The sequence below is a fragment of the Melanotaenia boesemani genome, chromosome 12 (assembly GCF_017639745.1).
Source record: "Melanotaenia boesemani isolate fMelBoe1 chromosome 12, fMelBoe1.pri, whole genome shotgun sequence".
NCBI lineage: Eukaryota > Metazoa > Chordata > Actinopteri > Atheriniformes > Melanotaeniidae > Melanotaenia > Melanotaenia boesemani.
This window is the reverse complement of record NC_055693.1, coordinates 22,458,192-22,473,450: the sequence shown is the minus strand read 5'-3', so window position 1 is coordinate 22,473,450 and position 15,259 is coordinate 22,458,192. Positions and strand designations below refer to the sequence as shown.

Here is a 15,259-nt window from a genome sequence, read left to right as displayed (position 1 = left end):
TTACATTACATTAGAAATAATTTAAGTGAACAGAGCAAAAACTGTATTTGCTTATGTTGATTTTCTCTGTACCTAAAAAATGTGATGCAAAAACTTTTTTAAACAAGTAGTTTAAATAAAATTGTTATATTGTTCCTGAGTCTAATGAAGCAATATGTTGAACAGTAAATATGCAATGCTGAACTACATGTATTAAGTCTCCTTCTTTTGTGTTTCATTACATGAAACTTGCTTTAAAGAGACCACTTTTGGTTTTACGATTTTCCCAGTTAGTTTTTCTTACTTGTAAATATCTAAAGCTACAAAATCCAAACTAAATAAACCCCCTGAACTAGTAGAAACATGTCCTGAATTTGGAATCTAAAGTTATGTAACTCTTGCATCATGCACAACTTTTTGACCCATTTACAAGTCACAGCAGATGTAGCCTTAATAAGGAGACTTCTTGGTTATTGTTTATTCAAACAAGTGTAATAACTTTTTTCTTTAAGAAAAATAAGTGGGTACTTATTACCCTTTACAAAACCAATCTATTAACATCTGTACATATAAATAAACAGATTAAAGCACAATCCTATAAAAACATTACAGTAAAAAGATCAAAAATTGATCAAGCATCTTAAAAGTATTTACAGTCAAGAAACTGAAAATTATCAACTTTAAAATTCAATACAAGTTGATACTGTGACCAATTTTTGTTTATCTCCACAGTCTAACATTGTTTCAGTATTGGCACATATAAAAGTGAATAATTCATATGCTGTACAGAGAATTAAACACTGAGAGCAGATTTGCATCTTTCACATAATTTGGTCACAGATCTATCAAGAGACTGAGTTATTATCATTCTTTGATCAAAAGACTAATTGAAAAGCAAAACCACTTCTGCCAAACTACAGAAACTGCAGCCCACACATTTTACTCAAACACCTTGTTTTTATGTTTGCTATGTGTGGCAAAGAACAGGAAGATTTTCACAATAAAAATAATTTTTTTAGCTGTACAGCAATTTAAGGACACATCAGACATCCATCAAGCACTTCTAAAATGTTCCTATCTAATACCGAAGTGGTGCATCAATTATTTGGAAGACTTTGTTGAGCAAAAAGAATTTAAGCTGTCTGAACACTGCTGAAGATGTATGTAAAATCCATAACAGCCTGGTTAGTTTAAACGGAATATTTCAGATATAGCTGAAATGGCCAAATGTGGAAGAAGTGCCTCTGAGTACAGCTGAACAGCCTCTGCAACCCTAAAGCTTTGGCAACAGAGTATTATAAATGACTACAGTGGCTTGCAAAATGTATTTATGTAAAATAAATCGACAAAAAAATGTCCAAATTGGTGGTGAAATGAAAAAAACTGTATGCATATACATTCATGTAAATGGACATTATAAAGCCAGTGCTATTATCTCCAGTGCTACACAAGTACCGCAATATTTCTAAAATATGGCCTACCTATTTGCAGTCCATATGTCACATGATCACGATATTTAAATTATACACCTATTCTGAGATTTATAAGGCCCCACAGTCCACAATGCCACTTATCAAGAGACATTATCAATAAGTGCCACCATGAGGTTACTGATGACTACAAATCAAATACATACAACTGGCTATGAAAAAATATATATAAAATAACCACAGAATTTATTTTCATTAGAAGTTGAAACATAAAATCATGAATATTTTTGCAAGCCACTGTATACAGTGCTAGATCCTTAAAGTCAACTGTTTACTAAATACTACAAAGTAACCTGAAATGAAGTCAAAGGTAAAATTATACCATGTTAATAAAAAGAAATCTATTAACAAATACTGAAGTATCAGATGTTGCTTTTAAAAGTACTATCAATTAATTAACTAATTACATTTTTTGGCACAGCTGTCTGTAATAAATTAGTATTTTAACCAACTATGAATAAAGTGTAGCAAAGAACACATTGTTTGAGTGGCAGCTTGTTTTTTCATACAAAGATTACCAGCGGTTCCTTGTTTTAAACCATTACACGTTTTTTTTGGTTATGGCTCAATTGATGAATTGATAGGAAAAACTAATTTTCGTCGTCTGAATCAAAGCCAAAGAGTGAAGAGCAGGTGTTCAGGGCTTGATGTTTCTGTAATTCTGCTAAGCTGCTGAAGGAGGAAAGACATTTGTCACATCGATGTCTGATCTTCTGCTCTGGTGCCACAGCATCTCCTTTTTGTTCCTTTACTCCGGTGGACTCTTTCTTTTTCTTATTAGTGTAATAAGCATATTTCTTGGGAGGTCCCTCAGAAGGATCCGTAGATCTCCTTTTGCGCATTGAGAGTAAGGACTCGTCTAGATAAGTGGAAGGCGGCGGCCGGACGAAGGGGGTTTTAACGAAGGGTGCATAGGAGGGATCTTCGGGTTTGAAGGTTTTGTGCTCTGTGATGTGCGGCTCTCCTATATTCTTCTGGAATCCCTCAGCCAGAGTGGACAGCTCCTCAAGATCTCGGACATTGATGTCATCGTCATTTTTTTTCCGACCTTTCTTACTGGGAGTGGTTGCAGCTGGAACAGCATGGGAAATGGCCATCAACTCCTCCATCACCTTTTTGGTCACGTCCTCATATCCATTGATGGTGGGCTTACTATCTTCCGTGTGGTCATTACTGACAGTTTTCACTAAACAATCATCAGATGTAGGCAGAGTCTGACTAATGTTTGAGGTTCTTGTTTCACACGCTTCATCTTCACTTTCCCTCTGCACTTTTTTACCCTGCAGCCAAAGCTCCTCAACTTTTACCCTCTGCTTCCAAGGAGCTTCAGCGCTTGGCTGTTCCTGTTTGCTGGATGCCGACTCCGGCTCCTCTTTTTGGGGTACAGGGACATAGTGCCTCCATTCGTGGTCAAAGAGACCCTGATAACTTGTGAAAAGCTTCTCACAATCTGTAAATGGACACTGAGGTCTGAAAGGCTGGTGGATATTGATATGGTCCCTTAACTCCTGCTGTGTTGAGAAGCGCTCTTTACAGTCCAGATGTTGACAGAAGTGTGAGAGCGGATTGTTGTGGAGCTTCATGTGGTCCTTATAATGCTGAAGAAACTGTAGCTGTCTGTTGGAGGAAAGAGCATTCAGAAAAGGTCTTCAGATCAAAATGAAAATTAAGGTAATTTATTTTAAATGTTTGAAAATAAGGGTCAAATTAAGATGCTTTTCTTTGTATTTGGCATTTACAGAACAGAAAAACTTTTTCTTTCATGTACTTCATGTACTTTGTCTTACCTGAAGCAGTAGCTGCACTTGCGTTTGGTCCAAACAAAAGTCTTCTCCAGCACCTTATCTTCATCACAGTGGCATTTGATAGCGTGCTTTGTAAGTGTGGAGCTGATCCTCAAAAACACTCTATCACAGGACTCTGATGGACACAGGTGGTACTTTATGTCCACGCTGCAGCCATTTTCTTCTGCTGCTGTCTCCTCCCCCTCTCCCTCCATCTTTATCAAAGGTAAATCTTTAATGATCACCAGGTCATCTGCAATAACCACTTGCTCATCCTTGAAATCCATCTGCTTGAATACATTTGTGTCGGAGTTTTTTGATTTTTTGTAAATTGCGGCTGTCTTTTTCAGGAGGGTGCGAACATTCCTGATGATGCGCTCTTCCCTGTTGAGGCTTGACACTTTAGTCTTGGCTTTGGGTTTCTGTCCAGAAGTTTCATCTTCTAAAACAGAAGCCTGACTTGCATCTTGAGCCTTGCACTGATTTCCCACATTATCTATTATTCCGTTAGCAGCTGGGGGTTCCTCTGCACATGGCTCCTTATCAGGAGGTTTCTGTTTGCACATTTCATCGATGTGTTCCAAAACATGCTTTTTGGCCAAAGGAAGCTGTTTAAAGTGCTTTCCACAGAGTATGCACCTTCGGTTTCTGCTCTTGAGGTGTGAAAGTGCATGCCTCATCACATTCAAACCCTTGTAGGTTTTGAGGCAGAACTTGCAGTGGTGTGTCAAATGAGCATATTGTTGACTGCGGATTACTCTGTCCCTCCATGTCCTCTTGGTTTTCATCTGGATGAAAAGACAAAAAAAGAAATTCTATGAGGTTCGGTAGAGAATAGTAAAACATTTGAAGTTGCTCATCTAACAGCTTACAATTCAGTAAAGACAAGCCATGTATGCAACTAGTAATTACTTGAGACGCACCAAGTGGGGTTTTTTAATGAGCAGCAGGTTTTCATTTAGCCCAATTATCTAAGAGCAAAGCTGGCATATTTTGCAAACATTTTTTAAACTTTACTAGAGAATTAAGCAGTAGTGTTAAGTTATTGCTTTCCTGAATTAAATTAAGTTACAGGAAGTAAAGGTGCAGCAGCTCATTAAAGCTTTTTGGACAAAGAAATTGAAATGTGTGTACCATTTTATCCACAATGCTCCCGTTATTTACACTACTGCCCATTTTGATATAATTAGGTTGCTGCTACCTTACTGTCAGCGATGTGTTGGGGCCAAATGAAGAAAAAAAAAATAGGTACTTTTTCCCCTTTTTTAAAGAAAAGTCCACATGTCAAGAACAACATCACTGCTGAAAATATAGTTTATATGTCATAAAGTTTAAAATGTCCTGAATAAAGTGTAACACTTAGAAAACAAGGCTAAAATAACAAGAAAGAACTTGTCATATCTGAACATTACATATCTATGCATTAAAGTTAAATTAGTCAACAATAAACTCAACAGACGAACGATTTTCCTCACATAAGCACAATATGGTAATAAGTACTGTTACTGTGAAGCAATTGTGCCACAAAATTAGTCTTCAAATAGAAAAAAACACAAAAAGAAATGGCCTCTTTCCCTCTAAGCTGTTAATGAAGGAGTATCAGTGGTTACACCTGTAAGCAATACACGGGTTATGTTGTATCACAAGATTAAGAAACTATGTAGCCCAGATGACTGACTTTATCACACAAGAATCCCAAAACTCTACCGCAAATTAATTCTTAAGTAATTACAAAGGCATACAACAATGCTGTCAGCGGTTGTATTGATGGTTTTAGATACTGTGCTGTGTGGACGGTAGCTTACAGCTGAACTGCTTCATTGACTCAGACTTAAATCTCAAAATTTTAATTTTCTTCCTAACATTTCAACTATGGTCTTGAAGAAGAAAAAAAAAAAACATTTTAATATTTATACATTTTAAAGACTTGCCATAAACTCATACTTCAGCAGGCAAAAGGGCTGCTGTGTTGGGTTAGCTGTTTGTAAACATGCATAAATTATCATAACAAGCTTGGTGCAATTTTCTTCTGTCTGTTCTTGCTAATTTGACGAGAAGTGCATCTGATCTATTTATGCTCAACCGGTCAGCAGTCATGGCATAATGAAGCCAAAACAGAGCCGACTTTGGTGCATCTCTTCTAATTATTGGCTTGAATTATGATGACTTTTAGTACGACAAAAGACAAATAACTGACCTCTGTTTTGGGGATTTTTGTTTCCACTTCTGGCTGGGGCTCCTCCTCTGCGTTGCCATTAACCTCATCAGATTCCTGACACTCTGGACTTTGTGGTCTCTCGTCGTCAAGATTTTTGGAATTAAGGGAATAACTGTGCCACAGTTCCACTGGACAGCCCACTAACTCCAACAGTGGACCATCAAGCTCAGGACTGGCTTCAGTGGCTGGAACAGCTGCCTGAGGGTCGCAATATTGGTCTTCAGAAAGCTTGGTCTCAAACTGTGTTTGGGATTCCTTCTGGCTTTCTTCACTCAAACAGCTACCGCAGACAGGATTAGTGTTTTCTCCATTTTCCCTCACAGGATCATTCAGACACTCAAGTTCATTTTCTTTTTGTTCACTCTTGTTTTCGTGTTCAGATTCTAGATAAGGCATATCATGCACCTTGCCCTCCATGTCCATTTTCTCCTCTGTAAGGTATATTTCATTATCTGGATAAGAGAGCTCCAGTTTTGACAAAGGCTTCCTTCCCCGTTTTTTACCTTTAATTTTGATCTTCTTCTCTTTGACCGTTTGTATCTGCTCCAGTCTTGGAATACCCTGCAACCACCTCTTCTTTCGACCTTTCCTTTTTAAAATTTGGCTCTTAACACATCTAGACAGGTATTCCCTTTTGCGGTTTAGAGGAACCCTAACAGAGGTGGAATTTTCCACAGTAGTATGGTTGTGTCTTAGTGAGTACACAGGCTTATTACCCAGAGAGGTGGATTTCAGATTGTATTTGATCTCTGGATCATCACTGAGTTCAAGATCGTCATCATACAAAGCCTGTGTTCTCCTCCTGAGGCTTCTCCTCCATTTCCTCCTGTTTAAAGGACCATTGTTTGGTGCAACACACTTTCTTCCTGCTCCATTTAAACTTTGCTTTTCTGGAACCTCTTGCTTCACTAATGCAGCTTGATTGCAGTGGCAGGTATTATTACCAAGAATACATGAACGATTTATGCAGTTATTTGGCAAAGCCTCTTCAGTGTATTCCTTCTCCTCTTCCTCCTGCATTTCACTGAGCACAGCATCTTTCATAACATTGTCACTCATTAACTCTAAACAATAAGTCTTGATGGTAAGAAGGTTCCAAAATTCAGGGTCAAAACACAAGCGCTCTTTCAGCATCTGGAAAATAAAAATACATAAAACACAGCAGTTACAAATCAAAATGCAATCATATCCACAACAGCTTTCATTCCTATAACGCTGACTTATCTCCTCCAACCTGCAGAATATGGAAGCGAACGTTGGTCCGGACAGGGTTGCTGTGGGGGTGTGGCTCCTGATCAGGATGCATGTAAAGTAGACTGACAGTTTGGTACGCCTCCAGACTGCGTTCCTGGCAGAAGACAAGCAGGGCACACGCTCGACAGATCTCCAGATCACGAGGCAGCAGGAAAGCAATGGTCTTGCAGACCAGGGACTGGGCTACAGAATCATCCTGCATATCACACAGCTGCAAGGCCCTGGCACAAAGCTCCACACAGACCTGGACTCCGTCGGCACCCAACTAATCAAAAGCAAAGAAACAATAGTGAAAAAAAGGTGGTATGTGATGGATACAAGAATCAAATTACTTACGAGAAAAAAATTTAACCAGGTATATTTAAGTGTAAAATGAGAAACAGTAAAATTTTAATTGTGCCTTGTCTGTGTAAACATGACAAGCTTAAGCATAAAAAATTAAAAATGATCTTTTCTGGAGAGAGGATGACAAAGTAAAACAGTGTGCTATCATCCAACATCTACTGGAAAAAGAAGTGACTTGATTGTCTACTCATCAACTGTTTAATACAGAAGTTTTAAACAATGAACACAATGCTTTCATGGGGAGCCTGACATGGAGTTTGGTATGATGTCATGCTGGGACTCACCTCAGTGGTGACCAGCTTGATGAAGGGAAAGATGGCTCTGACATTGGTAGCAGTGGAAGCCAGCTGTAAGCACTCGGTCAGGAAGCCTTGTCGGGAAGGATGGGCCCTGAGATGCAACCTACTCCAGATAAAAACCAGGTCCCTGCAAGAAGGCCAAAAAGTCTAATATAAGATAATCAAGCATACATCCATTAGTCATCAGACTAAACACAGTGGAGGAAATGTGGCTTTAAATCGTAGGGACAGGTGGTTCTGTATGCATGGTTTTCCAGAACCAGGGATAGCAGCTGTATGAATTATGAGAGGACAAACTAATGAAAGCATTGTGATGCTCTGGGCAGTCCTCATCTTAGAAACACTGAGTATTGTCTAAATATTCTCTAACTTACCAGATGTAATACATATCTCCATTTTGCAGCTGCCGAGTGAGGAAAGCTTTACAAAGTGACAATAAAAGCTCATCTTTTTCCACGCTCTCTGTGTTGCAGATTATCTCCACTGCATTACGGCCGTCTATTTCTGCCATCTGAAGAAGATATGATTAAAAATACAACAGTTTACTAAATTAGGTTACAGATCATGTATGACATCAGAAGTTATTTTACATCACCTGTTAAATAAGTATTTTAGAATTTGCTTTTCTAATGCTTTAAATATTATTCACTTAAACTTATTTTATTTTTTTTTTGGACTAATTTATATACAAGTATTCAATTAGCAGAGAACTGGAAAAACTTGACAGACTGCAATATTTCTGCTTCCTTTTTTATTTATCTCCATTATGACATGTACAAAGCAGCACACTGCCTCATGTTGCTAATTCTTTCCACTCCACTTGTTCTGTTATTCATCTCTTACCTCTTTGTGAAGGTTTTCATGCAGTGAGGCCTTGTAGAGGCAGGTCAGGTAGGCCTGGTGAAAGTACAGATGCTTGCCAGCCTCTTGGTTTTCCAGGCAGCTTTTAGCCAGACACATGGCCTCCTGCATTCGTTCACAGGCTTGCAGATATCGAACCCGCAGCTCCAAGAATATTGGCAATTCTGAACTCAAAAAATCCTCAACTGTAAAGGAGATAACAGTGTTTTAGGATTTGGGGAGTATTTGCAGTAATGCTGTTAAAGATAATGATTTATTAAAAGCCTGAGAAAAATTGGGAACAAGGAACCAGTTATTGGAGAACTATAATAATAAATAATCTTAAAACACATTTTCAGACAAGAAATTGTAACTTAAAAGAAAGCAGTGGAGACTAAATTGCTCAATCTAACAGTGTGGATTGATGGTTTGATTATAATTAACAAGCAATAAGCCCTTTCACCATCTAGTTGCAACAATGAGCACCTCTCTAAGCTGCCTTTCCACATTAACAAATGAACCAAACATCCCAGCAAGCATCCTGTGCCGGTGTGTCCTTGCACAAACCATTAGAGTTGCAGAATCAGCGGCAGTGTGACCAGAACTTGGACCCAGTTGGTGTGTAGTGAGATGTATAAAATGTGAATCTTATTTATCCTTCACACCATCTCTCACTTAACAATAAGTAGCACACAGTGTCATGCACAATGACCTCAGAGGCAGGTCAACTCTGACCTTCCATTTAGCCTCGGGCTGTTCACAAATCCCTCTGATCTACAACGAAGGCGCATCAGTCCCAGCATCAGTCCCAGCTTGAACAGGTTTGTGAAAGAGGAAGTGATACTATATGTCACTTTGTATTATGCCGTTCTGCTGTCCAACCTTGTAAAAACCATAATAAATTACTAAACCCAAGTGGGTCTCCTCAATAGTCAGTCTGATTATAGGAGTGAAGTTGCCTACTCGACCATGTAGTGTTCTTTTTTTAATGTGCCATGTTAAGCAATAAATACCTACCCTCATTTTGAGGCAAATCTGCCTCCTTTAAGATTCCTTGCAGCACTGGATGCTCCCATGGACCTCCTCCTTTGATGATCTGCTTCGCATGCTTAAGGTAGATGTTCCTGTGTCTCAGGAGTTGAGAATGGCACCCCTGCAAAGAAATTACTCTTTCAAAATCTACCTTGGCTTTCCTGCTCCTTAATAGCTTTCCAACAGCAACATGAATGTTATGATGTTTTCTTAATTGATAAAACATTTGAGTGAGACCAAACTGGTTGGGTCACAAAGGCTTTCAGTTAAAACAACCTTAAAACTGAGCAGAGCTTACTAAAAGGCACTTGCTACAATTGGGTCACCTGATAGTGTAAAGTATGAATAACAAAACTAATTAATGGGACGGTTGCTTATGTGTTGTCACCTGAAAAGAGTCAAGGATGTCTTTTAAAGGCTCTTCCACAAATTCCTCCTTGCTAAAAAACAGCATCAGTTCGAAGAAGCTCCTGGAAGACAAAAGGAGAAATACAAGTCTGTCAATTATTAAAACAATTTGAAGTGTGAATAAAGCTGATTCAGATGTGTGCCTGTAAATGCATTATGCATATTAGAAAATAACAGCTTAAAAATGAATATAAGAATAACTATTGTCTTGTACTGAATTGTAGACCTAGATCATTAAAACTTTTCTCATCCTTTTTCCAGTTTATGAGGTGTTTTTGAGGGCTGGTCAGAAATCTATATTAAAGCAGGGAAAGAATTAGCCGCTGTCCTTGTATTAAGTCTAACATATATACATATATATATACATATACATATATATATATACATATACATATATATATATGTATATATATATATATATAATGCATCTAAGACAGAGCTGATCATAACATGTTGCTATGTATTTGACAAAGACATAGCAACAGTCCCTTGGTGCCAAAACAGATGTGAAATAAAATTTCTGTTGAATCAAATGAAAATACACTACAATTTTTGATCAGTAAGGCTGAAAGTGACATATATAGTGAAAGGATGCACACCAGCTTCTCTGTATGAGGGGCCATTTGAGACATTATTCAGAATTACCCTCTCACAGACACATGTGAAATTTAAGTCATTCACACATTATAGTAAAACCTCTTATACACTATACTGAAATTTCCTCTCACATACTATACTGAAATGCTCTCATATACTATACTGAAATCTCCTCTTATATACTATACTGAAATACTCTTAAAACACTATACTAAAATCATTCACACACTATAGTGAAATTTCAAAAATCGCATTTCACTAATATGTAGGAAAAGAATTCTAGTAGTGTGTGTGAGAGAGAATTTAACTTGAAAAAGGAAGTCATTGCAGTTGAAATGGAAGTGACGTAGTAGGAAAAAAAAAGGAGCGCATTTTCAAAACAAACCAAAGAAGAAGAAGTTGGAGAACATCGTGTCAGATGTTTTGTGAAGACCTACGATGTATTAATATTTGTTCATTCGCCTGGAAGTAATCTCAGTGAAGCAGCTGGCATCTCCAATACTATTCTGGCCTCAGCAGAGACTTTTAAGGGTTAACGCGACATCAGCCGGACAACCGACAGTAGTAAGTCTGAATGCGGACATGCTAACTAGCCACCTAGCATAACTCGGCCATTGGGATACAAAGTGCTGTAAAACGAAGACCTAACAGCACTGTGAGGCATATCCTGGAGAATACTCCAAACGCAGATGAAGAGTATGTTGTCCAGTGCTGTCCAGGTCTTCCTTTGACATCACTGCATATCTTAATGGCCGAGTTATGCTAGGTGGCGAGTTAGCGTATCCTCATTTAGACTTTCTACTGTCAGTTATCCGGTTGCTGTCGTGTTAGACCTAACCCTTCTAATAGTATCTGCTGAGGCCAGTATAGTATTGAAAAAGCCAGCTGCTTCACTTGGTCATCATAAACTCATGACCACATCAATAGAATTAAACAATCCCACTGCCATTGAACAGAATCTACACCTGCTATGCTTTCTGCAAACAAGATGACAAGTTGAAAATGTCTGTGTCCCGGCCACAAATTTGTGCTTCAACACTGACTCAAACACTGACAAATAACAGTAACATAGGGTTGAGAACGTCCTTTATCAAACACTGAGTCAAGGATGAGACAGGGAGCTGCATTTCAGTATATTACGTGAGAGCATTTCAGTATAGTATATGAGAGCATTTCAGTATATTATGTGAGAGCATTTCAGTATAGTATGTGAGAGCATTTCAGTATAGTATGTGAGAGCATTTCAGTATAGTGTATAAGAGGTTTTACTATAATGTGTGAATGATTTCAGTATGATATATGAAAGGTTTCACCGTAGTGTATGAATGATTTCAGTATAATGTATGAGAGGTTTCAGTATAATGTGTGAATGACTTAAATTTCACATGTGTCTGTGAGAGGGTAATTCTGAATAATGTCTCAAACAGCCCTTCATATCTCTGTCTCCATTTTACACCTGGTAACCTGACTTTTACAAACTTTCACCAGAAATGGGCACAAATTATAGACAAACCACTGTGACTGCTGATCACAATCAGACTCTTCACAGACCGGCGGCTTTCTCACATCACAGTAACATCTAGGCTGCATCATCTGGACCTGCCGACTTTAAGTGTAACTTACATACTTTATGAATAGTACTCTATCTCCCTACTTCTCCTCAGCTGGGCAAAGTGAAGTAGTATGCTGGTGTCAAGCTGCTGCTTTAAAACTATAACATCAGAGTGAAAATGGTTCTTATTATGTGGTCTTCCATGTTGTACTCAAAAGAAAAGAAAAAAAAAGAGACAGAGACCAGACTTGGTTCTCTTCCGGTAGACCTAAATAGGTCATGCCCCCTGCCCAATCAGAACCCTTCCCAACCCCCAGATCTTAAGCGGAATTGAATAAAGGTGGTTAAAGGTGTTTTTCTATGTAAACCTTAATTCGGAATTTCTATTTCCATGTAAACACGAAGGAGAATATTTTAATTCCAAATTATTTAATTCTGAATAATTAATTCCAAATTTAAAAAACATCATGTAATGATGGCCAATGTGCCATTCCTACAATGGCTTGTAAAAACAAAACTTGGTAGATGCAGCACCAATTCTACGAGTGCAGTACAACTGCTGTATAATGATCTTTGCAACTGTGGAACAGACTGAGCCAACGCACAGTTCAGCAGATTTCAAAATGACAAAGGGGTATATAGCTTTGCTAATGGTTCTGTGTCGCTCTGATGTTTAAGCACAAACTAAACTCAAGTAAGTAAATTCCACCCATCAGGCCCTTTACAGTTATTTTACATTTCTGCTTGCTAAGAGTAGATCACTTCACTATCAAACTTTTATTTTGAACATTACGCTGTTGAGCATTTCATATGCATCTCAAACAAAGAATTAAGTCATGTTACCTCAGTTCCAAACATAGCCCTAATGGGAACAGTTTAAGTATAGTAAAATAGGTTTTGGTTAGGGTTGGTGCAATAAGAGAAGAAACTATTGTATGTCTGTTTATTAAAAGAAAAAAAGGAAATAAATAAATTGAAGAAACAAAGCACTCACAAGGCCAGACTGCTGAGAACATACTGGATGTGCTGACAGTCATCTGGGAAGGGAGCAGTGGCTTTGGTAAAACTGCACAGTGCAGTCCGCAGCACCTTGAGCTGAGGGAGAGGAACGTGCCACTGCCCTGTGTACTCCTCAACCAACTGTGTGAAAGAACAAAGAAAATTAGGGTACTTTTTATTTATTTATAACTATTTATTAGTATATAGCAATTGTAAATGTTGTGTCTTGTAACCGTTTACATTACTGTACTACAAACCATATTACAGATTCCACATAAACATATCCAAGGGTGGTCATACAGTGCGAACTTATAGAAGGGCGCCTATTGATGCTACCTCATATTCATAGGAATAGAATATCTTGATCATTTTAAAACTGAACAAAAACAACTAAGCAAGAGCAAAACAATAAGCACATACATTATATAAATTATATCATTATCTTTTTTACCCTTCTTTTTCCCCACTTTTTTAAGAATGGAAATCTAGTGCACGGTAAACACAATAGAACATTAATTGTGTTGGCTGAAAAATCAATCTCCTGATAAGTACCTTTATGCAGTTTCCTAAACACTTCATCACACTTAATCTCAACTCAAAACAGACGTGCTTGATGCCTAAATCCTTGTTTAATCACATGCTATCAGGTTAATTAGCTTAGCTTAAGCGAGTAGCTATAGAGCTATATAGTTCAAAACTGAAGCAGAACACACTGGTGCTAAGTTGAGCTACCAAAAGTGTGGTTTGAAGCTTTTAACACCTGGTTTGCTGTTTATTTTGGGCCTCTAATGGGTTGTGCCAACATGACTGGATAAATAGAGCTTGTCTGAAGGCTACTGTTAGCTTGCTATGCTAATAGCGTTACCGATAAACAGGCACCGAATCAGTGCATCGCAACACAAAATTTATCAAACATACCTCACAAAACTCAGAACAGTAGTCCTTGCTGTTCAGGGATGACTCGTTGCTGCAGTATCTGTGACACAGGGTGTCCAGAGCTAATTCAAGCCCGTCTGTTTCCAAATCACTTTCGTTGTCCGCCATACTGTCTGCTGTATCCAGCGCATAGACACGGTTGCCAGGTTTCTTGCATGGCGTCCCCTATCCCCCGCAAAAATCTTAGCCTACCTGGCAACTATGTATCAAGCGCTTTTTTCTTCGACACTGTATAATAATCATTTCAACAAATGCAAAGATTTCCTTGCAGTGTTGTGTCTTTGGCCTTATATTATAATAGATATTCTACCCTTGGATATCTATTATAATAATCCAAGGGATCTCTGTTAGAAATAGATCGCAGTTTGGGCAAAAGCCAGACCATAAAAGACTTTATAAAAGAGGAACTGGAATCCTAAAATCAGTTCAGAAACTCCAGAGAGTTTGTAGTCAGAGAGGGGCAGAAATGATATTGCTGTTTTTCTTTTCTTAGCAGCATTAGTATCAACTGCACTGTCTGGACATTTTACCTGTTAACTAAGGGCATTCCAGTACTACATCTTTCTAAGAGCAGCAAGCAGGAACAAATTGCTGTGAGTCATGGTTAACTGTGTCAAGGTTCCAACGAATAAAGCAAGCCAGGGTGACTTCAATCACCACAAGGTAAAAAAGAAAACTTTCATAAGCAAAACAGTTCTCCGATGGTAATGTCTTTTAAAATAAATAAATAAATCTTAAAGCATCCAGATGAGATATAAGTTCTGTAAAATCTCATTTTCAACTTCACCAACAGAGGACATAGTTCAGTTGCATTTGCGGTGCCAGATTTTTCAGGACATATAAGTGAGAATCATCAGCAACACAATAGCAATCAGTGCCATGGCTCTGAATTGCCTTAAAGGTAATATTTATAAACAGGAGTAATAGGTGGGATCTAATGTAGACCTTTGGGGGATTCCTCAGATTAGAAGACCACAAGGAGGAAGGCATATCTTGGCTTTATACAAAATAACTACAGGAAATCAAATAAGCTAATTCAGAGCCACATGAAATATAGCAGCATGGTTTTTCAGACAGCTGTTTAACATATTGCCATCCACTGGGTCAAAACTGAGCTGATGCCAGCTGAGCTGAGCATAAAATGAAATCAAAGTTAGTGTCAGCTGCATACCTGCAGTCATGCTGAAATCTTTCAGGCTTCACTGGCTTTCTTAAAAGTACTTATATGGAACTGAAGAGTGTCATGATTAATTCAGCATGATATTTGATTTATCTACAGTAACATGCAAAAGTTGCATTTGATTGTAGTTTTTAAGCATCCTCTCTTTGTTAAAAACAGCTAAAAAAACAAAACAAATAAAACAAAAAAAAACAAAGGAGCCAAGACCAGTTGCTGGACCTTTTGGAAAATAATAATAATGACACACTTCAGATTTTAGACAAAAACACACGATTTCACCGGCTAACAAATACACTTGATTATATTAAAGCCTTTCTAACTAAAAAAAAGTTTTGTTTTTTTTTGT

The 15,259-nt window shown here is 38.0% G+C and overlaps 1 protein-coding gene across 1 annotated transcript; it reads right to left on the bottom strand.

Annotated features, from left to right (window-relative positions):
- Positions 1-104: 104 nt before the first annotated feature.
- Positions 105-13,842, bottom strand: LOC121649836. Its single transcript, XM_042000933.1, has 11 exons — positions 13,716-13,842; positions 12,793-12,938; positions 9,630-9,711; positions 9,227-9,362; positions 8,213-8,415; positions 7,744-7,880; positions 7,355-7,496; positions 6,706-6,990; positions 5,451-6,605; positions 3,257-4,041; positions 105-3,086 (listed from the first exon to the last, which is right to left on the bottom strand). The coding sequence occupies exons 1-11, from the start codon at positions 13,839-13,841 to the stop codon at positions 2,060-2,062; spliced, it is 4,224 nt and encodes a 1,407-aa protein (XP_041856867.1). The 5' UTR covers position 13,842; the 3' UTR covers positions 105-2,059.
- Positions 13,843-15,259: the final 1,417 nt, after the last annotated feature.